This window comes from Pristis pectinata, chromosome 6 (assembly GCF_009764475.1).
Source record: "Pristis pectinata isolate sPriPec2 chromosome 6, sPriPec2.1.pri, whole genome shotgun sequence".
In the NCBI taxonomy this organism is placed as follows: Eukaryota; Metazoa; Chordata; class Chondrichthyes; order Rhinopristiformes; family Pristidae; genus Pristis; species Pristis pectinata.
In genome coordinates, this window is record NC_067410.1 from 89,334,709 (window position 1) to 89,359,320 (window position 24,612).

Consider the following 24,612-nt stretch of genomic DNA (forward strand, 5'->3'; position numbering starts at 1 on the left):
AGCCCAAACTTTCCAAAGGCTCATGGACTCGGTGGGACGCAGCCTGGATTTCGTTTTCATTTACTTGGATGATATCCTGGTGGCCAGCAGTTCGCACCAAGAGCACGTGGCACATTTGTGCCAGATCTGCCAATGCCTGAGCAACCACGGACTGGCAATCAATCCGGCGAAGTACCAGTTCGGGCTGACGGAGATCGACTTCTTGGGCCACGGAGTCAACTGACATGGCGCAGTTCCCCTACTGGACAGGGTCCAGGCCATCCGCCAATTCCCCAAGCCCAGCATGGTCAAGGGCCTGCAGGAGTTCGTAGGGATGGTCAACTTTTATCATAGGTTTGTGCCGGCGGCGGCACGCATCATGAGACCCTTGTTCAGCCTGATGGCCAGCAAGGCCAAAGAGGTGGTGTGGGACGCGGAGTCCACGGAGGCATTCGAGCAGGCCAAGGAGGCACTGGCAAAGGCGGCCCTCCTAGTGCACCTGAGAGTCGATGTACCCACTGCACTCACAGTCGACGCTTCTGACACGGCAGTTGGCGGAGTCTTGGAGCAGCTCGTCAGGGGCCAGTGGCGACCACTCGCTTTCTTCAGCCGGCACCTACGGCCACCAGAGGTGAAGTACAGCGCTTTTGACAGAGAGTTGCTAGCACTCTACCTGGCTGTCCGGCATTTCTGGTACTTCCTCGAGGGAAGTGAGTTCACCATGTATACGGACCACAAGCCCCTCACCTTTGCACTGGCCAAGGTATTGGACCCATGGTCAGCTCGGCAGCAGAGGCACCTGTCCTTTATTTCAGAATTCACTACTGATGTCCGCCACATCACAGGGAAGAACAACGTCATCGCCGACACACTGTCTCACCCCTGCCTCCACTTGGCGGGCATATCGTCCTCAGGAATACACTACGCAGCACTGGCGGAAGCCTGGCTTACCGCACCGCCGTTTTGGGGCTCCAGTTGGAGGACGTCCCCATCGGCCTGGCAGTGGATCGACTCCTGTGTGACGTGTCTACCGGCAAGCCCCGACCCCTGGTACCAGCAGCATGGAGGCGCCGGGTGTTCGACACGCTGCACGACCTGGCCCACCCGTCCATCTGGGCGTCCATCAAGCTGGTGGCGGACAGATTCGTCTGGCACGGTTTGCGCAAACAGGTCGGACACTGGGCCAGGACCTGCGTACATTGCCAGACCGCCAAAGTCCAGCAGCACGTGAAGGCTCCCCTCCAGCAGTTCCAGCCAACACACAGGAGGTTCCAACACATCCACATGGACATCGTCGGCCCCCTGCCAGTCTCCCGGGGCACGAGGTATATCTTTACCATGGTAGACGGGTTCACCAGATGGCTGGAAGCCGTACTGCTTGCAGACACGTCCACTGAGTCCTGCGCCAGGATGCTCGTTGCAAACTGGGTCGCCAGATTCGGCCTCCCAGTGGACATCACCTCCGACAGGGGCGCAGTTCACGTCTGGTTTGTGGACAGCACTGGCACAGCTCCTGGGCACCCAGCTGCATCACACCACAGTATACGATCCCCAGTCCAATGGTTTGGTAGAGCGATTCCGCTGGCATCTCAAGTCGGCCTTGATGCCGCGCCTCAGGGGCCCCAACTGGACAGATGAGCTTCCCTGGGTCCTGGGCATCCGCACAGCCCCCAAGGAGGACCTGGGCACTTCCTTGGTGGAATTGGTCTACGGCGCCCCCCTGACGGTCCCAGGCGAGTTCGTACCAGAGGCCCAAGGTTCGGAAGAAACTCCAGCAGCGGTGCTAACGAGGTTGCGGGACGAGGTAGGGACTCTGGCACCGGTCCCGACCTCCAGGCGTGGTCCCACGCCATCCTTCACCCCCAAAGACCTCTGAGTCTGTGAGTGTGTTTTTATTTGCAGGGGCATGCACAGGTCACCTCTACAGCGGCCGTATGAGGGACCCTTCAAGGTGATCCGGTACAATGGATCCACGTGTGTCGTGGAGGTGGGTGGCTGGGAAGAGACTTTTACAGTGGACCACCTCAAACTGGTGCACTTGGACATTGAGCAACCAGTGAGGGTACCCGCACCGCGCTGGCGAGGCCGGACACCCAGGCAAGCCACACAGACTGGAGGCTCCACTTCCCTGATGGACATTTCTGGGGGGGGGGGGGGGTGGTGTGGCGGCCCACACACGCGGGACTCGAACCGCCATCAGGAGTCGCGGGCAGACACGCGGTAGCGCGTTTGGAACTACCCGCTCGGGGCAGACCCTCTTGGGGACAGTCGGACATCACATCCGCCCCACGGGTCGCAGGGGCCCATGGGGTGGGAGATTTAAGCGTGCGATTTTGAATCAGTAAAGGATTTTTGAGTTCAGCACTCTCTGCCTCCGTGTGTTCCTTTAGTAGCATGTTGCGTGCAGCTACAGTATTACCATAGTATATTGAAGGGCAATTAGAAAGGTATATCCATGGCCTTTTAAAAACTACTGTTAAACCTTTCCCCAAGCTCCTGCAGAGTGTTCTAGATACAATGGAGAGAAACCCAATAAATTTACTTCTGTTGGAGTAAGATTTGTTTTAAGATCTTGTAATAATCTGAAATGAGTTTTAAGGAACAAGGCTGCAGAATAGGTTAGACTGCTGTTCGTGCACCTCTAATCATTTCAATAAAAGTAAGGTCATACAATAGTTGCCTGTGATCTGGCAATAAGTTGACACTTTGATTAGTTGATATGTGAGATGCAAGCTGATATCAGAGAAATATAATGTGGGCTGAAGCAACTTGTACTTATGCCATACCTTCTGCATTTTCAGGACAGCTGAAAGCACAAACGAGCCAATAAACAACATTTAAACTCTCATCATTTGTTATTTAGGCAAATGCTACAGGAAGTTTGTGCACAGCTAGGTCCCATAAAGAGCACGTAAATAACAAGATGCTCTGTTGGTATTGGTGTAGATTTTGGGAGAACATTGAATAGTGCCTTGAGATCTTTTATGTTTACCTGAGAGAGTAGGCCTTGATGTCAGTGCTTCAACTCGAAAGGCAATACCTTTAATTACCGATTTATCACATTGAAGTGATAGCCTGATTGTTTTGCAACCTTTAATTACATGATACTGAGGAATGAAAAGGAATAGTATTACATTCCCCCTGGTGTTGGCCATTGTAATGGACACACATTCACCAATGACAAAAAATGAAAGCATTTGTTTTCTTTTCTTTCACACAGTCTTCATCGCTGCCAAAACCTGAAGCACAACTGCATTTTGTTTCTCATGAATACTTGTTCATCTGAAGATCACACTTCCCAACAGTTGACCTGGTTGAAAATTTGCTATATCTATAGGGTCATACAGCACAGAAAAAGGCCCTTTGGCTCCACTCATCAATGCTGACCAAGATGCCCATCTAAGTTAGTCCCATTTGCCTGTGCTAGACCCATATCCCTCTAAAACCTTTCCAGCCATATACCTGTCCAAATGTCTTTTAAGTGTTGTACCTGCCTCAATCATTTCCTCTGACAGCTCATTCCATATATGTACCATGATCTGTATGCAAAATAGTTGCCCCTCAGTTCACTATTAAATCTCTCCCCTCTCACCTTAAACCTATGCCCTCTAGTTATTGATTCCCCAACCCTGGGAAAAAGACTGAGTGCATTAACCCTATCTATGCCCCTCATGATTTTATAAACCTCTTTAACACTCAGTCTCCTATGCTCCAAGGAATGAAGTCCTAGTCTACGCAACCTCTCCTTGTAACCCAGTCCCTTGAGTCCTGGCAACATCCTCGTAAATCTTTTCTGCACTCTTTTCAGCTTAATGGCACCTTGCCTACTGCAGGGTGACCAAAACAACATAAAACTTCAAATGCGGCCTTACCAACATCTTGTAGAATTGCAACATAACATCCCAACTTCTATACTCATTGCCCTTACTGATGAAGGCCAGGGTGCCAAAAGCTGCTTTCACCACCCTCTCTCTGCCTGTGATGCCACTTTCACGGAACTATGTCCTTTTCTCCTCTGTCCTCTTCTCCGTTCACTGTGAAAGTCCTACCCTGGTTTGACTTCCCAATTCCTCTTCCAAGACTATTCCCCTTGCTTGTGATGAAGTAACCTAGTTATTTGATCCACTCATACTTACTACCATTGTGTACAAATTATGTAGAAATTCCAATAATTAAACAGGTCAGTCTGTTTATCCTGCCCCCGGGCAGCAGGCCTGATCCATATGCAGTCCCTGTTTCCATTTCCCATTATTTCTCTTTTCTTTAGCTGTGTGTCCAAAACTATTCTGCATTGTTGATCTGGCTTCTGCCTGTCATTAATTTAGAGAGGTAATGCATTCCATAACTTGAGTTTCTTCTTCTATGGTCCTAATGCTTTTGTATTTTACCTTATTATGATATCCCCTTGTTCTCTGGGACATCTGTTTTTATCTATTTTATCCAATTTATGAAATTATCTCCTCCACTTCAATGAAAACAACAACAATTTTCAGCTTCTTGTGCTTTTTTTTTAGCACCAGGAAATATCACAATGAATCTGTGCTACCCCTCTATCATTTCAATGTCCTTTCAAAGTTTACAGAGCAGAACAGCACAGAGTGCTTCAGTGGTGGTGTTATTACTATTTTGTATAGATTTACAATTACATTTTCTTTCCAATTTTGGATCTCTGAACACAAAACACAGAATGACATTGGTTGTTTTTCTGGCTGTATTGGCCTGTGACGTTGCTTTCAATATTTTGTGTTCTTGAGTTCTTCGTCCCCTCTGATCCTTCATATCATCTATCAAAAATACTTCTTAATCAAAATTTCACACTTTTCCCGATTTCACCATCCTATCCATGTCCATAAATGGCACGCTTTGTTTCATAATTATTTACTGTCATTCTTCTTTTGCATTCTCCAACAAACTTACAAGCTTTTCCTTCCAGCTTAATATCTAAATTATTGATATAAATGATGGAAGTGCAACCTTGTGTGATGTTTTTCTACTTTTTCTACCCCTCCTCATCTCAAAGCCTAAGTTGTTCTTACCTTGAATTCCATGTTCTCAATTGTATCTTATGTGGTATCCAACAATGAGCTCTCTGAAAGTCTATGTATGTCACATTCACTGCATTATCTTCATCCATTATCTAGCAGCTTCCTCATAGAACATAAAACATTATCTTCCATCCCTCCTGAAATCTTTCTTCACTGACGTGTGATTATTTTGTTCATCTAGACATTTAGTAATCTTTAATTTAAAAAAAAAGTCTGGAATTTTCTCAATTACATATGTTAAACTGGGCCTGTAGTTATTCTGTTTCCCCTTTGAAAATGGATATTGCTATTGACTACTCCAATTCACCAGTGTATAGCCACTATTAACAGAAGTTTGATGCACTTTTTCTTGTTTGCTGTTTTTCTGAGTTCCTGGATATATCACTCAAGGCCCTTGAATGTTGTTCTTTTCACTTAAATTACCTCTAACAATTAATTTCTGTTATAACAACTTTTTGTTTTAGCCAATTGACCACTTACCTCAATATTATTTTTCCCTTCTGTGAATTCCCTGCATATTTCTGCTCAGTGTCTTGCTTTGGTGTTAGTATGCCATGAAAGGGGACAGCTCCATCTCTTTCTTGTCCCAAAGGGATTAGTGAATCTTCAGAATCAGAACTAGATTTATTATCACTGACTTGTATGTCATGAAATTTGTTCTTTTGTGGCAGCAGTACCGTGCAAAGATATAAAATTACTATAATTTACAAATAAAAATCTTTCAAACCAAGCTTCTGTGTTTCATTAATACAGCTGAGATCAAACTGCTTAGCTCCAAAGGCTGTTGGGACGTAACTGAGGATGTGAGAGATGTTATGTAACCAACAGATTATTCTTCATTACTGCTAAATTTTTGTATTGCTAAATCTTTGTGTTTACATTTTGGTGGCTGTGCTTTTCTATTAATGTTGGTCAGCTACTGGGATCTAATCCATGATAAAGGAAAAATTAATTTGGGACATTCATGGAAGATGCCAAATATATCATCGCTAATTTTAAGCAATTCTAGTTTAGCTGCACATCTATGCTACATTACAACGCGTACCAAAGACTAATGCAAAGCTTTTATTTCCAGAATCCTGAACTTTAATTCAAGCGCACAACTGAAATGCATTTACAGTGACTAGAAAAGTTGCTTTTTCATCCAAGACGTACTTTTAAGCAATCTTTAGAAAAAACACATCATGCCAAGTGGCAATACTTTTATTTTTGCTAATGATTGTATAATGCAGGGCAGTAGGTTAATTGTGGGTGGACGTTTTTTTCCTGATCTCTGGGGTCTTTTATTATTTAAACCAAAGCTTTTCAAACTAGAGGTTTAAGTCTCAGATAAATATATTGCCCTGGGGACCCAATGTACCTTCATTGTTCTTGAGCCAAAGTAAATTACACCAGACAAAAGGCTGTATTTCATTTAGAATTATAAACGTGCACCAGGAAATGAGATTAGTGATTATCATTGCTTGTGCATTATCTGCAGGAAGTAACCAAATATGTTGTCGTCTAGGTTTGATTTTGTTAATCATTTGAACATAATAGTAATTCAAATTGTTCATGGTTGGAAATCCCTGATGATGCCCTCACTGTTGTAGATGTATTGCACCATCCATGGTGCTTTTCTCCCCTTTGTTTTTACATGGGTTGCCTTGTCTGTTGGTTCAGCTCTGTGGCTTTGTAACATGCATTGAGAGATGTGCATTGGATCTCTGAGGGTCGATGGTTTTCTGGGATGTAGTTATCAAGTTATTGTCAGCAGTGGGTGTATAAAAGGTAAGAAATTACCAGAGAAACAATTAACTGTGTGCTGTAATGGTGTAAAACAATCTAGGGAGTCCAATGGTATCTTAATCCAACAAAGCAGGGATCAGCCTACTTGAGCTGACGCCAGAAGAGCAGCATTATGGACCTCACATGGTGCCAATGTCATTTTTACTTTGTAAAACTTTATATATGGGGAATATTCCTAATTTTGTGAGCACATGTAAAATGGATAACAGGCAAACTATCAGCATGTTGAGCCAAACTTTCAAATACTGTATAATGCAGTTGAATTTATTTTCTGTTGGGACTTGAAGATAAATCCATCCTTCCTGCAATTAAGAATATCTTTTTGTCCAATGAATATATTTGTAATCTTATTTTAAAGCTGTTACAGGTTGATTCCTTTATTTACCTGGTGTTTAAAAGCAGTGAACGTAAGCTGTCTACTGTAATGCAGCATACAACAAGGAGAGAAATCTTATTGTTTTACTGGTGTGACGTAAAATATCTTGTGTCGTACAGTGAGTGGCTGATCCATACTTGGGTTCTTTTTTGCCTTTTGTTTTGTGAGGTGGTCATTTCATAATATTAGTCTAATTTTCAGAGAGCAGGTTAATTCACCAGTAAAGCTTCAGTAGTTGAGCAACATTAGGATTTGGTTGATGGTTATGTTGGGAGCAATTGTATAATCAAAGACAAGGCATCAATTCAGGGTGAGAGAGATGTTGGCCACCTGTATATGATGACTGGATGTGGCTGATAATCAGATCACTGTTTCTGCACATTTTTTTTTACCAAGTCCTCTATTAATTATTTGAGGATTGAGTCTTAATAAGAATAATAATGATAAAAATGCAGAGTCTTTATTTTTCTTGGAATGTGCTGTGCTGTGGGCACTACTCATTTTAAAGTTCATTATTTCCTTTTTCATTTTATTTTGATATTTTTGTTAAAAGCATCTATGGCTTTATTGGAAATGCTGATGGACAAGACGGGCACAAGAAGTTTGAGGCTGCTGATTCATTGGAAATAGATGCACAATTAATAACTTATAGATGCATTCCTCCCACTTTCTTTTGCAGTGACCATATGTAAATGCATATCCCAGTTTATGATATAGAATTAAAATAATATTTTCTGTAGCCAACTGCATTCAAGGAACAATTCTGCAATGGCAATTTCTTTGCTATCTGAAATATAGTTATTGCAGTAGGACTGTCTAGAATGCATAGCCTTGCACCATAGGTTCTACACCGTTTATATCACTTAATATGGAGATGTATATCTGTGTTTATGATGGAATACAATGTGCACAATTGACCGTATGTAAACAGGATTCTCAGATGGTTGAGATTTGCCCCTCTTTTAGCATTGGATGTATGCACGCACAGTACAATCCCATGCTGTCTGTTCAGCTAATACCAATACCAGTTTGGAAGACACTGAGACAACCCAAGCAAGCCAGAAAACTGAAGAAAAGTAGCTGAAAGCCAGGTTAAATATCTTTCTGGACTTCACAAGATCACAAGACAAGGGAGCAGAAGTAGGCCATTCGGCCCATCGAGTCTGCTCCAAAGAAAAGGGAAAAAGAAAAAGAAATGAGAAATTGGGGGGGGGGGGTGTGGGGGGGAACAAGAAAAAACACACTATTCTAACCCCAATTTCCGGCCTTATCCCCATATGCCTTGATACACCGACTATTTAGATATCTATCTATCTATCTCTTCCTTAAATGCCTCCAATGATCTGGCCTCCACTGCTGTACGTGGCAAGGAGTTCCACAAATTCACCACCCTCTGGCTAAAGAAATTTCTCCTCATCTCTGTTTTAAATCTGTACCCTCTAATTCTAAGATTGTGCCCTCTGGTCCTGGACTCACCCACCAAGGGAAACAGCTTGACCACATCTACTCTGTCCAGTCCTTTCAACACTTTAAATGTCTCTATGAGGTCCCCTCTCATTCTTCTGTACTCCAGTGAGTACAGTCCAAGAGCTGACAAGCACTCATCATACATAAGCTGTTTCATTCCAGGAATCATCCTCGTAAATCTCCTCTGAACCCTCTCCGACATCAGCACATCTTTCCTAAGATATGGGGCCCAAAACTGTGCACAGTATTCCAAATGAGGCCTCACTAGTTCCCCGTAGAGCCTCATCAACACTTCCTTACTTTTATACACTATACCTCTCGAAATGAATGCCAACATAGCATTTGCTTTCTTTACCACCGATCCGACCTGGTGGTTAACCTTTAAGGTATCCTGCACGAGTACCCAAAGTGTATTTCTGTTTCCACAGTGTACAACGGCACATTTCTCAACATTGAATCTCATCTGCCATTTCCTTGCCCATTCTCCTAAACTATCCAGGTCTCTCTGCAACCTTCCTGTCTCCTCAATACTCCCTACTTCTCCACCTACCTTGGTGTCATTCGCAAACTTAGCCACAAAACCATTTACTCCTTCATCCAAATAGTTAATGTACAAGGTAAAAAGAAGTGGCCCCAACACCGACCCCTGCGGAACACCACTAGTAACCGGTAGCCAACCAGAACAAGATCCTTTTATTCCCACCCTTTGCTTCCTGCCAACCAGCCAATGCTCCACCCATTCTATTATCCTACCTGTAATTCCATGACCTCTCTCATCTTATTAATCAGTCTCTTATGCGGCACCTTGTCGAAGGCCTTTTGAAAGTCTAAATACACAACATCTACCGCCTCTCCCTTATCCACCCTACCTGTGATTTCCTCAAAAACTCCAATAGGTTGGTCAGGCAGGATCTTACCTTCACGAAACCATGCTGGCTTGGACCTATCTTGCCTCGCACCTCTAGGTATTCCATAACCTCATCCTTGAGGATCTATTCCAATAACTTTCCCACCACCGATGTCAGACTAATAGGTCTGTAATTTCCTTTATGCTGCCTCCCACCTTTCTTATACAGCGGAACTACATTTGCGACTTCTGGAATCTCAAAGGGGAAGGGAGCTAAAATCACAAAATATATCAACAATGTTAATTCCAATTCATTCAGGGAAGAAAGACTTGCATTTATACAGCACTGTTGATGACTTCTGGATATCTGCAGATCAGCATTTGTAATGTCCAGTTTATGAAGGGCTTTCCTAAAAGCTAGTTTAATTTCTGGGCTCTGCAACTAAACTCATTGAAACATTAAACAAAGCGCACAAACATGTTTAGAGAACGAACAGGAATGTTCAACCACGATCTCACAATTGAATGTTTTAAGATGATCATTATTTCCCCATGTCTCAACTTGTTTTAGTCTCCATGATGTGATTTGCTGAGGCTGGGTAGCCAATTTGATAAAATGTACCTGCTTTCTTTAGAATAAAACTTGACAAACCTGCATTTATGTATCACCTTACATAACCTCAAATGTCTTGATATGCTCTCCAAATAACAAAGAACTTTTGAAAAATATTCACCGTTATAACGTAGTGGCAATTTGTGAGAAAGGGATTTCCATTTGAACGTGATAATGATCAGAGAACCAAACAACTGGGAGAAAGAAATTATGACCAAGGCTCTCTGGGTATTTCCCTAGCTGGATCAAAGGTAGATTGTGCTTTGCTTTAACATTTAATCTGAAAGGCAGCATTTCCAACAGTGCAGCACTCCCCCAGCACTGCGCTAGAGTCTCAGCCTAGGTTTTTACACCAGCTGCAGTAACTGACGCTGAATCTCTCCCATTAATGTTCGGTAAGGCGGATTATTATTTGTGTTGTATATTTTCCAACATGCATTTTTCTTTTTAAATGAATGACTTTCCAGCTAGCTCCTTACCAGTAAACTTTTTTTTTCTCCACATGAGAGGTTGTGCATTAATTTTCCTGATTCTAACCAGTACTATAGATTGGTTGAGGAAGATGAATTTGTGTACATAGAACATAGAACAGTACAGCACAATACAGGCCCTTCGGCCCACCATGTTGTGCCGACCTTTAAACCTCGCCCAAGACTATCTAACCCCTTCCTCCCACATATCCCTCTATTTTAAATTCCTCCATATGCTTATATAGTAATCTCTTGAATTTGACCAATGTACCTGCCTCCACCTCCGCCTCAGGCAGCGCATTCCATGCCCCAACCACTCTCTGGGTAAGAAAACTTCCTCTGATATCTCCCTTGAACTACCCACCCATTACTTTAAAGCCATGCCCTCTTGTATTGAGCATTGGTGCCCTGGGAAAAAGGCGCTGGCTGTCCACTCCATCTATTCCTCTTAATATTTTGTGCACCTCTATCATGTCCCCTCTCATCCTCCCCCTCGCCAAAGGGTAAAGCCCTAGCTCCCTTAGTCTCTCCTCATAATGCATACTCTCTAAACCAGGCAGCATCCTGGTAAATCTCCTCTGCACCCTTTCCAACGTTTCCACATGCTTCCTATAATGAGGCGACCAGAACTGGACACAGTACTCCAAGTGTGGTCTAACCAGAGTTTTATAGGGCTGCATCATTACCTCGCGGCTCTTAAACTCGATCCCACAACTTATGCATGCTAACATCCCATAAGCTTTCTTAACTACCCTATCCACCTGTGAGGCAACTTTCAGGGATCTGCCCTTCACAAAGCCATGCTGGCTGTCCCTGATCAGACCATGATTCTCTAAATGCCCATAGATTCTATCTCTCAGAATCCCTTCCAATAGTTTGCCCACCGCAGGCGTAAGGCTCACTGGTCTATAATTCCCTGGACTATCCCTACTACGTTTTTTGAATAAGGGGACAGCATTTGCCACTCTCCAATCCTCCAGTACCATTCCCGTGGACAACGAGGACTCAAAGGTCCTAGCCAAAGACTCAGCAATCTCCTCCCTTGCCTCGCGGAGCAGCCTGGGGAATATTCCATCAGGCCCTGGGGACTTATATGTCCTAATCTTTTCTAACAGCTCCAACACATCCTCTCTCTTGATATCAGCATGCTCCAGAACATTAACCTTACCAACACTGTCCTCCGCATCATCAAGGTCCCTCTCCATGGTGAATGCTGAAGGGAAGTATTCATTGAGGACCTCACCCACTTCCACAGCTTCCAGGCACATCTTCCCACCTTTATCCCTAATCGGTCCTGCCTTTACTCCCGTCATCCTTCTGCTCTTCACATAAGTGAAAAATGCCTTGGGGTTTTCCTTAACCCTACTCGCCAAGGCCTTTTCATGTCCCCTTCTTGCTGTCCTCAGCCCCTTCTTAAGTTCCTTCCTTGCTACCCCATATTCCTCAAGAGACCTATCTGATCCTTGCTGCCTAAACTTTATGTATGCTGCCTTCTTCCTCTTAACTAGATGTTCCACCTCTCTTGTCACCCATGGTTCCTTCACCCTGCCATTCTTTCTCTGCCTCACCAGGACAAATTTATCCCTAACATCATACAAGAGATCCCTGAACAACGACCACATCTCCACAGTACATTTCCCTTCAATAATGTCTTCCCAATTCACACTCGCAAGTTCTAGCCTTATAGTCTCATAATTTGCCCTTCCTCAATTCAATATTTTCCTGTCCTCTTTGCTCCTATCCTTGTCTACGACAATGCTAAATGTTAGGGAGCGGTGGTCACTGTCCCCCAAATGCTCTCCCACTGAGAGATCTGTCACCTGACCCGGTTAACTCTATGGACATGCTCAGGAGAAGTGCATATGATCAGTTTTAACATTGCAATTTTTGAATAAATTCCAAAAGACTTTTTGGCGACTGTTCATAGGTTCTCAGCAAGTCAGACTGACGTCAGTGTTGGGGAAGTTACTGGAGGGAATTCTGAGCAATAGGATTACCAGCACTTGGATAAACAATGTCTGATTAGTAAGAGTCAGCATGGCTTTGTGCATGGAAAGTCGTGCTTGACGAATCATTTTTAGAGTTTTTTGAAGAGGTAACCAAAAGGTTAGGTAAGGGTAGGGCAGTGGACGTTGTCTACTTGGACTTTAGCAAGGCCTTCGAAAAGGTCCCACATGGTAAACTGGTCTGTAAAGTTAGGTCCCATGGAATCCAGGGAGAGCTAGATAGCTGGATTCAAAATTGGCTCACAGGTAGGAAGCAGAGGGTGGTGGTTGAAAGTGGTTTCTCGGAATGAAGGCCAGTGACTAGTGGTGTGCTGCAAGAGTCAGTGTTGGGACCCTTGTTATTCGTTATTTATATAAGTGATTTGGGTGCAATTGCACAAGGCTTGATCAGTAAGTTTGCAGATGACGCAAAATTAGGGGGTGTTGATAGTGAAGAAGGTTATCGTAGAATACGGGGGGATCTTTATCAGCTGGGGAAGTGGCCAAGGAGTAGCAAATGGATTTGAATACAGATAAGTGTGAGGTGATGCATTTTAGAAAGTCAAACCAGTATAGGACTTGTACTATGAATGGTAGAGCACTAGGGAGTGTAATGGAACAGAGGGACCTAGGGGTAGAAGTGCATAGTTCGTTGAAAGCGACATCACTGGCAGACAGGGTGGTGAAAAAGGTGTTTAGCACACTGGCCTTCATCAGTCAGCGCACTGAGTACAGGAGTTGGGACATTATGTTGCAGTTGTACAAGTCATTGGTGAGGCTGCAGTTGGAGTGCTGTGTACAGTTTTGGTCACTCTGTTATGGGAAAGCTATGGTTAAACTGGAAAGAGTGCAGGAAAGATTTACGAGGATTTTGCCAGGACTAGAGAGGTTGGCCAGGCTAGGTCTTTATTCCTTGGAATGTAGGAGAATGAGGGCAACCTGAAAGAAGTGTTTAAAATTATGAGAGGCATAGATAAGGTGGATGGTAAGTCTTTTCCCCAGGGTAGGGGAGACCAAAACTCAGGATCATGGGTTTAGGGTGAGAGGGGAAAGATTTAAAAGGGACCTGAGGGGCAACTTTTTCACAGGGTATATGGAATGAGCTGCCAGAGGAAGTGGTTGAGGCAGGTACAATAGTGCCATTTAAGAAGCATTTGGATAGGTGCATGGAGGGACGGGGCTTAGAGGGATATGGGTCAAACACAGGAAATTGGGACTAGTTGGGTGGGCACCGTGGTCGGCATGGACTGGTTGGGCCGAAGGGTCTGTATCCTTGCTGTGTTTCTCTCTGACTCTAAGTAATTGAATGCAAAACTTCAACTGAAAATTCTTCCAACTTGTTGCCTACCAACATTGTATTTGGCAACTAGTGACTGTGGCTCTGTTTCAGAGACACTATAGGGAAAAAAAAATTAATTTGACTGTCTCTGTCATGTTGGATCTCAATGTAATCTATCACACCCAAGCCAACTGAGTATAAAATAGGTCACTGCAAAGACCTCCTATCGTTCACTGTAGGGCACTGCCTTCCAGTTTCATGAGATGTGGCATTTAGTGCAGGCAACTATTTACAATGTGTGTTGTTGAGAAGCTCCTAACTTTACCTGTCCTGGAAAGGCCAGAGACAGCAAACTAGCAGCCAGCCACACAGGGTGGAAAACAGTTTGTGAAAACTAAGGATTTTTTTGAATTATTTTCATTAAATGCATTATATATTTTTGAAAAAAGCAGCAGCTTGACGGTGACAGTAACGTGACAGCGCAGATCACAATGAGACGTATTATTATGCCTTGTAAGTATTGTCCAGCCACTAAGTATGATATCATAGTGGAGAAAGTAACCTTTTCCATTCTTCCTTCTTTCTCCCTCACCTCAAAGGCAAGTGATGTTATAAACAAAATAAACTCCTGTTGAGAAAAATGACTTCAACTTTGTGACAGGAGTTCAATGTCAAATGAATTGATTTCAAACCAGGTATTATGTTTTAAAAAAAAATCTTCTTGCATGTATATAGATGCTCAGTGCATGCCAAAATACATCAGGTAGTTTTTGTAGCAGAGTCACCATTGTATTCCCAAGAATCCCCCCCGACCCCTATCCCAGCTAATTTGCACGTAGTAATTTCTCACAATGTTGAGGTAAATGATAATAATCTGTTTTCAAAGCACTTTTGCAGTACTGCTGTGGATTACTTTGTACTTTGTATGATTACTTTGTTCAAGCACTTTGGAGAGGGGCATATGAATAAGAATATGAATATGAATAAGAGATTGGCATTTTGTATGACACTGCAATATAATGAACTGCAATATAAAATTTCCCCTGTGTGCAGATCTCCCTTCCCCTCTTTAAAAAGAACATTTTATTATTTGTTGTTCCCACCCATTAATTGGTTCATTCACAACAGCTAGCCTATGCATTTTTATCAAGTAAATGAGAATTAAAAACTGGGTTAGTCCTGAGTTAACTGGTGTTTTGTCGCAAAAAAAGTGATGATTTCAGTCCACGAAATGTGCCAAACACACAGTGGTAATGCAACTATAATCATGCACCTCAGCTACATCTGTCAACAGTATTTGCAGCCAGCTCTTAATTCTAGGCATTCATCTTGATAAACTCAATCTGCAGTTGGTTTCCATTGTAGACAAAAGTTGACTTGACAGAATGCTTGTCAAATCAACGGAGGTGAGGAAGGCAAACAGATGGTTGAATTTGGGACTGTAATCTGGCCCATCATTGTTATATTGTTAACAATGCCTCTCTTGTTATGTTATTTACCTGATTCTGCTTTTCCATTTTATTTCTAGATGTATGGCAGATATACCCAAGACTTGGGAGTATTTGCCAAAGAGGAAGCAGCTCGTTTGCGACAGGAGAAGGACCAGATAAGAATATTTTCCAGAGAGCATGCCAAGCGTGCGGAGTTGATAGAGTATGATCGAAGCCGTTGTGCTAGATGTAGAAGTAAGTCATTTTAAACCATATCTGTGTCTGTATATTGAAGCTACCAGAAAACAGCAGCAAATATTAATATTTCATATAGCTTGTTTAATTGGAACTAATGTAACCTGGCAAAATCTAATCTACCATTTTCCTTAATATTTCATTGTAAGATAATTGGGAGTCAGTGGTTTGGGGTACAAAATAGTGGACTTTTTATTATTCTGGTTTTCATTAGATGGTGATTTTATTGTTTAAATTTAGTTGTTTAATAGGTGTCCTTGTAATTTTGTGTAATTCTGAAAGCGATATTGTGGTGTCATGCTTTAGTAAAGAAATCCTTTTTAACAAATGAACACTTTTTTTTGGTTATTCATGCAGTTTTTTTTTGTTTTACCTGAGCTTAGAATAATAATGGATAACATTTTCTGTGGAAAATTTTGAACTTTCTCTAAGTAGACCACTACACTAATTGAAACCTGTCCTAAGTCGGGAAAAGAAGTATATAGTTTAGAATTTTTCTTGATAAGATATTAGTGGATTTTTTTCTGGTGCAAGAGGGAAATTTGTTGTTTAATTTGGCCGGAGAGCACTTTCTCTGTTAAAGGGAAGTGGAAAAGGAAGGAAAGTATTTTATCCATCCTATGTGAAAGTAAGCCTAATCAGGAAATCCAAACAGGAAGGATGGAACAATCCCTGTGAATGGAAGATTTTTTCCTCCATCCTCTGTGTGACTATGTTCCCTCGCAAGCATGCAGGGCATCTCCCTGCTTGCATCATTTGGTTACTTTCACATTTTCTCCTTCTGTAAGCTAAAGTGATATATTATTAGCAATTAATTCAAACTTCACAATATTTGAAACAACTTAGTTTATAATACCGTGGTATTTTAAAATTTCTAGCCTCTACCTTGTATCATAGTTTGTGCCTCAACTACTTCCCCACACCAATTGATTTTGTCCAAAGTCAATTTTATCTTAATGTATTCAAAAACAAGTAGCTGATAAGTTAGATAATGAAGGTTAGAATTTTGTTTCAAGTGTAGATGGCGATGTGGGCACAAATTATTCCCAAAATTTACTGGTCTCTGCTCAAATCCAATGCTCGTTATTGAATGCAAAATATGCTTTGAACTGACCTAGTGCATTGAATCAACACAGCTTAAATTAATCTGATATAAAAGGTAAATATTAAGCAATCTGTAGCCTGGTTTTAAGAAGCTGAAAAGGGCTTTTTTTTAAAAAAAGGAATCATTTGCTAGATAAATTAGTATATTAAAAAAAAGCTTTTAAAATATCCCAAAAAACTTGTTTTTTTTGAGCCAACAAGCAAACACAGCAGAAACTCTCAAAGGTGATTAATTCAACTTAAAGCTCTGGCCATTTTTGTATGTAATGTGCCTTCTTGTGCAATGGGTTTTTATTTAAACTGAGGCAATTTGTGTTTAATATTCTGCAATCCTTTGTGTTAGTTTTGCCAATTTTGGATAAATTGTGCAGAATAAAAGAGTGCAATTGAGTGGAAACTCCAGGCTCAAGCGATTTGCTTCATGAACAAGCCTAAGAAATATGCTGCCACTCTGCAAAAAGTTTTACTTTGGCTGCAGTTTCGAGACACCAAGAGGCTGTTAGTTCCCTAAGGCAACTATAATATGTTCACACACAAAGGACTATTGATTTTGGAGACAGAAGAGACTGCAGATGCTGGAATCTGGAGCAACAAACAATCTGCTGGAGGGACTCAGTGGGTCGAGCAGCATCTGTGGGGAGAAAGAAATTGTTGACATTGTGGGTCAAAACTGCTTCAGGGCTGAAAGTAGGGAGGGAAGATAACCAGTGTTAAGAGAGGGGGAGTGGTGAGACGGGCCAGTAGGTTATTGGTGGACCGAAGAGGGGTGAAGGGTGTTGGGCAGATGAAACCAGGTAGGGGAGGGGTAGGGTGGAGGCAGAGAAAAAAAAATGGCAGATGGAGCCAGGGGAGGGTGAAGGTGGAGACAGGGAGACAGCTAGCAGGGTGATAAGCGGGAACACAAAAGCTACCGGTGTTGGAATTATGATAAGGAAGGAGGGAAGGTGATAATTTTACCCCAATGTATTGCTGCTTTTTACTACTTCCCCCTTTGTGTGCCCTGTATGGGAAATGACATTGAACAATAATCCGGGTGCCACTCCTGTATTGATAAAATGATGGTTAATTTCTTGTCCTGCTCAATTGCATTCTATGACAGAGTGCTGACTTTTGATCTGGTAGTTGTTCCACCAGTGAAATATCTGCTACTACACTGCAATGGTGCAGGTATAAGGCAAGTGGACACATCCTTGCTCATTTTCCATCCAGCAATTGAACCATATCCCTCTGTTCCTTTCCTATCCATGTACCTGTCCAAATGTGTTTTAAAAATTGTGGTGGTACCTGCCTCTTCTACCTCTAACCATATACCCATTACCCTCTGCATGGAAAAAGTTGCCTCTCAGATCTCCTTTAAATATTTCCTCTCTCACCATAAACCTATGTCCTCTAGTTTTACATTCTCTTATCCCTGGAAAAAGACCATTCACCTTATCTATGATTATCTATCTATGATTTTATAAACCTCTGTAAGGTTGGATTAGGTTGGGTTGCTGGTTTTCAATTGACACAGGCATGATACAATGAATGGTTACCTCTTGTGAATCTTCTGTGGTTCTGTGACTTCATTGTGCAACTTGGGTTATAAAATTTGCAACTCTCCTTTGCAAATGGCAACTGATGCTCAGGTAATTGTTTATTTTAAATCTGAAATATAACACATTTTGTAAGCTATGGGTTTTGAGGGAACATGGGGCAAGTATGGAATAAGGTCACAGATCAGGCATGATCTCATTGAATGGTGGAGCAGGCTTAATGGGCCTGATTCTGTTCCTGTATTCTTGCTGCCTTACTATCAATAAGCACTGAAAGCTTCTGACTGATGGTGCCTTTACTCTGTGCACTGAGTAGAGGAGGAGAAATTGCAGCATGAGTAGAGATTTCCACTTACTGATGGTCTGTGCAGAAGATGGCAAATTAGGATCTGGATTGCAAAAAGCTTTTCTTAACCCATTGGGCCCCTTTATAAGTCTGAAAAAGCTCTGGTTGTCAAGATAGGATGTTTCTGCAGGAAAACTTGCTGTGTAATATATCAGGGCTCAAAACCACGTCTGGGCAGTAAAAGGGACCAGTGCCCTGCACTACTCCTCCATGGGATCATTTCAGGGTGCTACTGAGATATCTTGCACACCTTGCAGTTAATAGACTGCTAATACAACCAGCATAGACTAGATGGGCTGTAACCAATCTTTGATTCCATGCGCTATTCAGTAAGATGAACAAGTCAAAACATGTGGTACTATTGACGGTACTCTGCACCAGGTACAAGTCAGGAGATTTTGAAATCCCTAAGAGGCTTTGCTCCAATAATGTGCAGCTTGAATATAATAACAGAAATGCAGGTTCAAGTTCAAGTTTATTCCCGTAAGCATACATACCCAGGGTATACAGTAAATGCAACAGCAGCACAGTACATTACAAACATAAATTACATAAACTTAATTTAACATAAATTGTACATAACTTGCACAACAAAATAAAAATAGACATAACGGCATTAGTGCAAGTTGAGGGAAATGTAGTCCGAGGTAGAATTAGGTTTTTCAGGTCAGTTCAAGAACCTGACGGCAGTGGGGAAGAGGCTGTTGTTGAACCTTGAGCTGTGGGTCTTCGGGGTCCTATACCTCTACCTGATGGCAGGATCAAGAAGAGGGCATAGCCCAGATGGTGGGGGTCCTTAATGATGGATATCGCCTTCCTGAGACATCACCATTGTAGATGTCCTCGGTAGTGGGGAGAGCTGTATCTGTGATGGAACTGGTTGAGTCCACCACTCTCTGTAGCCTCTTGCATTCCTGTGAATTGGAGTTTCCATACCAGGCCACGATGCCATCAGTCAGAATGCTTTCCACTGTACATCTGTAGAAGTTTGTCAGAGTCTTCGATGACATGCCGAATCTCCTTAAATTTCCTAAGAAAGGGTCTTCCCCCTTTTAGCAGGAAACTGTCAGGACACATTCTACTTTGAATTGTCAAATAGTCCCAAAGCCCCAGCCCCACCAACCCTCAAACAGTTTGGCAGCAAACTTTGAGCAGGTTTCCAATACAGTTGCTTCCACTGTCTGATCTAGCAATTAATTCAAAAGACGGAAGAGAGGATGAAAAGTCATTTCTCCGGTGCACTGATGATTTAAAACCGTGCTGTTAGGAATCCTGACAGTGAGTGAGAACAGATTTTCATTGCCATCCAGGAGAGATCTCTTGTCAGTGGAACAGAGTAAGCCCCAAAATACTGCATTCAAACCAGAAAATTATTTTGTGGTTGGCCTGGTCTTGTAATGCTGTTAGAACCTTTGGCTGTGGACTTGTCAATCAATGTCTGCGACACTTGCAAGTAACAGGGTTTAAAATGTGAACGTTTGTAATGTGGTCTTCTATTTGTCTCACAATCTGGAGTATCTTTTAGCAAGTTTAAGGTTTATATCTGTCAGCAGTCTACAATTGGCACCAGCATCCAGGATTTTGCTTGATAGAATTTGGATTAATCCTTTACATGTTTACAGGCTCTGCTGTTTGGATTTAACTGCATTACACAGACTGCTGGTCATGGCAACGTATTATTGGTCCCTGCACCCTTTCGAGTTGTATACTCTACTGTATCACTAAGACATGGGAAGCGTGCTTTATGAAGAAAAGGGACATGGGACATCTAATAAGGTTGCCTTTTTTTCCATTGGAGGCCACGAATCTGCATGCAACAATTCTACCTACCAGACCTTATAGCAAGCAATACTTATGGATTAGAGAGTAATTGTTTGGTCCACAGTTAATACTGAATGCATTGTAAAATGAATTTTAGAGTTCCAAATCACAATAAGTATTCAAAGTGGATTGGTTCGTAGATTTGTATGGGATCAGATTGGAAAGCGTGGAGTGACAAAGAGAGAAAATTTGCATTTATGAAATCGACTTTCGCCTGTCTGTAACAAGATTGATGTTTTTAATACGCATGCAAGATGCATTGATTCCCCAGAACCAATCAACTAAGCTTCATTCCAACTTTAAGAGGATGCATATTATGAGAATGACTATTCCACAATGTGGGTCATTTGTCTTTTGAAAACGTGTGTTCTGGCCCGTGGGATATGCAAGGGAAGCATTATGTGGACCCGGGAGACTTTAACTCACAGGGTCTATCTCCCACGTTCATAGTCATACACCAGCCCAATCACTTCCTGGCCAGCAGGTGGGAGCGGGATCACATAGAGCAAGAGGCTGCCAGCTGGCAACAGAGGGCAAATGAGGTCAGGGAAGGGGTGGTGGAGTGGAATTGAGGGTAATTGAATTGGAGATGCCCAATGTTTGGTTATTGCCCCAGATGGGTCACTGCTGCTCTTGACAGCTTACAGAAACAAACAGAAATTCTTTTGTTTTCTAGCTCAGATTTGCTGGATATAAAATAAGTCCATGGTGATCAGGACTGCTTTCAAAATTCTGTCAAAGAATTTCATTTAATATTAATATGGCACTTGCTGGTTTTTAGTGTGAAATATCCTGTGCATGTCTCTACAGGTAATGGACTTTATTGTTTATCCTGCGGCCTGCTACCCCATGCATTTTCCTCAAGTCCAAGTATAATTTTCACAGGAAGCACATGCTTGTTTATGGAAGTGGGTGTTTCCATTGAATGTGACCTTAAGTAATTAGAGGGAGCTCCTAACAGGAGTTTTCCTATTGCTTTTACAGCTGCTTGTTTCTCTGGAATGAGTGATAATGTAGTGGCCTAAGTTCATTTTGTTAATGGTAATAAAAACCTGGTTCATTACTGCATTTGACAGACAATGACCACTGGAGGTAATCATAACAAAATAACTCTGTCTGACATGTTTCCAGAAGTATTTAAGAGTGACATTAACATAATTATTTCAACCTAGAGTTCCTGTTTTAAAAAAAAAGTAACTTGGCTTGTTTTGTTTTGTTTCATTTAGCTAAATCAGTATTCTAAAAATTTCAATGAACTCAAAATAGCATTATTAATTTTCTTTCTGGAACATAAAACATTGAGTGATTTGCTAATAGAATTTCTCACAGATATATATTTCCCTTCTCAAAAATATATAGTTTTGGACAACATATTGGAAACACCAGGATGGTGGTGGATGCCATTTGCTCTGAAGGTTTTTTGTGTATGCTGAATCTATTGGTGTCAGCAAAGGGTTAATGGGCCCGTTCTCGATCTGGCTGCAATGATGCTATCTCCGTGCATCTTAGGCACTGAATCAGCACAAAACCTATTTCACACAGCCAGTGTTGAAGTGCACAAAGATGAACTGAATTAGCACAACAGCAATTTTGCCAAGTTCATTTTGGAGCTGCAGTGAGATTGCTGTGTTGAAGTACCTAGTAAAGTTTCTGGCTGAGCATTCCATCTGACAAATTTCAAAAGCAGTGGCAAATTTAGGAGTGTGATTGACTGCAACTCATTCTTAAACTGCCATTGGGCACGCAGACCTTGTTGCTAATAGTTCTTCTAAGCAGATCCGACCTGTCCTGGCCCACCAAATCCAACCCTGCTGCTGTTGAATTTGAAGTGTACCAGGGCTATAATTATCTGTCTGATCCATACACACCTAGCTATTACATTTATGTCTGCTGCACTTGGGTAGTTAATGAGCTATGCTTGTCTTCTTTACAATTTTCTTATTGAAACTGTGTATGTCAGAAAGTTGATTCATGGAATTTTAGAATTCCAGGTTGAAGGAGGCTATTCAACCCAGCGTGCCTGTATCATCTCTTTGAAAGAACATTTCACGGAATAGATACAGTACAGGAGGTGGTCATTTGAGTCATCCCCGCCTCCATGTGAGAGCAAAGCAGCCAAACCCACTCCCCTGTCCTCTGCCCACAACCCTGCACGTGGTTTCCTCTTTCAGTTAGTCTCACACCCATGTTCTTGCCTTATAGCCCTGCAAAAGTTTGTTTTTGTTTTTTGCCAGCCGATTTTTCCCAGGCCTGTTGGCAGCTTATAGACTTGTTGCATCTCTATCAATCCAATAAAGGCTCTGTCCTTGATTGTTCCAGGATACTTTTCTCCACAGCACTACAATATTTTCTATTACCACTCCCCTATCTACCTTGCATGCAGAAATATTTAGAGCCCATTCCTGCCTGTTTCCTTAGCCATAACTTTATTGTTGCCACAATATTGTGATCCAACATGGTTAATTGTCCCTGCGGCATGTCAACTTCGTGAAATATGCTTCTTGTGTATACACACACACTCTGGAAACCCATCTTAGATCTTCTTGTATTGTCTCCATCTGGTTCTGTTGTAAAACTTTCTATTTCTCCCTTTGGTGCTATTTACTGTATCTCTTTCAATCCTGTGCGTGTGTGTGTGTTTTAAATCTCACCTCGCTTGCGGGTCCTTTGCCAAGTTCCTTCACGGAGTGTCCTCTGGATGATGCCCCTACTGCCAAGGTCATTAGCATGTCTTTGTTTACTCTTCAAAACTGCTGATAATCTAGAGCACCTGCAGTGAATCTCACCTAAACTTTCAACACTGTAAGGAGAACGATATCCCAGTATATCTAGTCTCTCTGCATAACAGAAGTCCTTCATCCTTTGCATGCAATTACATAATTATTTCTGCTGGATGTTTACATTTCCAAATCTTATCAATTCATCTTCGTGACTCCAGATACCACCTCGTTCACCCCCAGCAGAGGAAAGGTCAGAATATTTATCAATGTCTACTTGCCTTATTCTACCACGTGCAATCAGAACATTGCCCACAGGCTGATTTTCAAGAGGGGGAAGGGGGAAGCGAGAAGCGAGGGTCCCGGACCGTGCGGTGAGCTCAGCAGGTGCATGTGGTTTATCCGAGTGTGCTCCGGATACAGACTCGTGGGGGGGAGGTGGTTGTGTGGTTGTGACCGGGGCGATGCCGGTGGTGCCAGCGGCCTTTCCCACCCTGCCCCTGCCCGGCCTGGGCAGCTGGTGAGGCCCTGACCCTGGCACTTGCATTGCGAGACCCGCAGGCACACAGACTTCCTAGAGTGGCCCAGGTAACGGGTGGTCTGACGGGACATTTGTGCTTGAATTCATGTCATAAAATCCCAGGGAGCAGCAAAACCCCAGTCCCCTCCTGAGCCGAGGGATCTGACAGCCGCCCTTGGAGGGGGACTGCAGGTGACTTCAGTTCTTCTGGGAGGGAATCAACAGCCCGAGGTCCTGCTGGTTCAATGGGAAGCCCTTTGGAAGGAGGACAAATGGGCACCTTCCCCATTGGCCTGTCCTCCAGTCGGAAAAGGCCACAGATCCCCAACAGTGGTGGTGGTAACTGGCAGTGGGTCTTTGGAAAGTTCGGCCCAATGAATGATCGCACTGCGTTAGACAGGTACTTTGCTGGGGTTCGGGAATTTTTGCTGGGTTCTCTCCAATTCACCCTTTCAACGTCAAAGTTGGTGACCACCTTAAGCATTGGTATGAAAATCAATAGTGCCCATGTGGTTGTTGGATTTTCTCTTCATCTGCTTTGGGGAACTGGATGCTCTCATGTGGATCCTGAATGGTGTGTTTCAGGTTACCTTGTTAAGGAGCTGATGTTTATCTTGCAATGTACTCTCATGGAAACCTATGCCACAATCAACAGCTGAAACATTCAGTGTTATCCATTAACTTCCAGGCCAAATCTTGCTTAAGTTGACCAAATCTGGCCTGGAATTTCTTTTGGATAGTACTTGCTGTTTAAGCTCCACAAGTCAGAGCTATAGTGTAAGATCTAGTAGCTGGTAGTGTGTCATGTGCAGAGTGAATTAGTCAAACGCACTTTTACTTGGGTGTCTAGTGCATGCCCAAAGCTCTCGGGGCCATGTTGGTCATCAGGCAATGCCTGCCCCGTGAGCAACAACCTGCTGGAGGAACTCAGCGGGTCAAGCAGTGTGGAAAACACTATGAAGCTGGAGGAACTCAGCAGGCCAGGCAGCATCCGTGGAGAAAAGCAGGCGGTCAACGTTTCGGGTCGGGACCCTT

General features: G+C 42.8%; 1 protein-coding gene across 2 annotated transcripts in view; it reads left to right on the forward strand.

Moving 5' to 3' along the window:
* clcn2c (chloride channel 2c) overlaps nt 1-24,612 on the forward strand; it is a 456,139-nt gene that overhangs the window by 63,181 nt on the left and 368,346 nt on the right. For both annotated transcript variants that reach the window (XM_052017638.1, XM_052017637.1), the window contains exon 2: nt 15,378-15,534. In XM_052017638.1, coding sequence (XP_051873598.1) covers nt 15,378-15,534 — 157 coding nt within the window. The remainder of the gene's footprint in view (nt 1-15,377; nt 15,535-24,612) is intronic.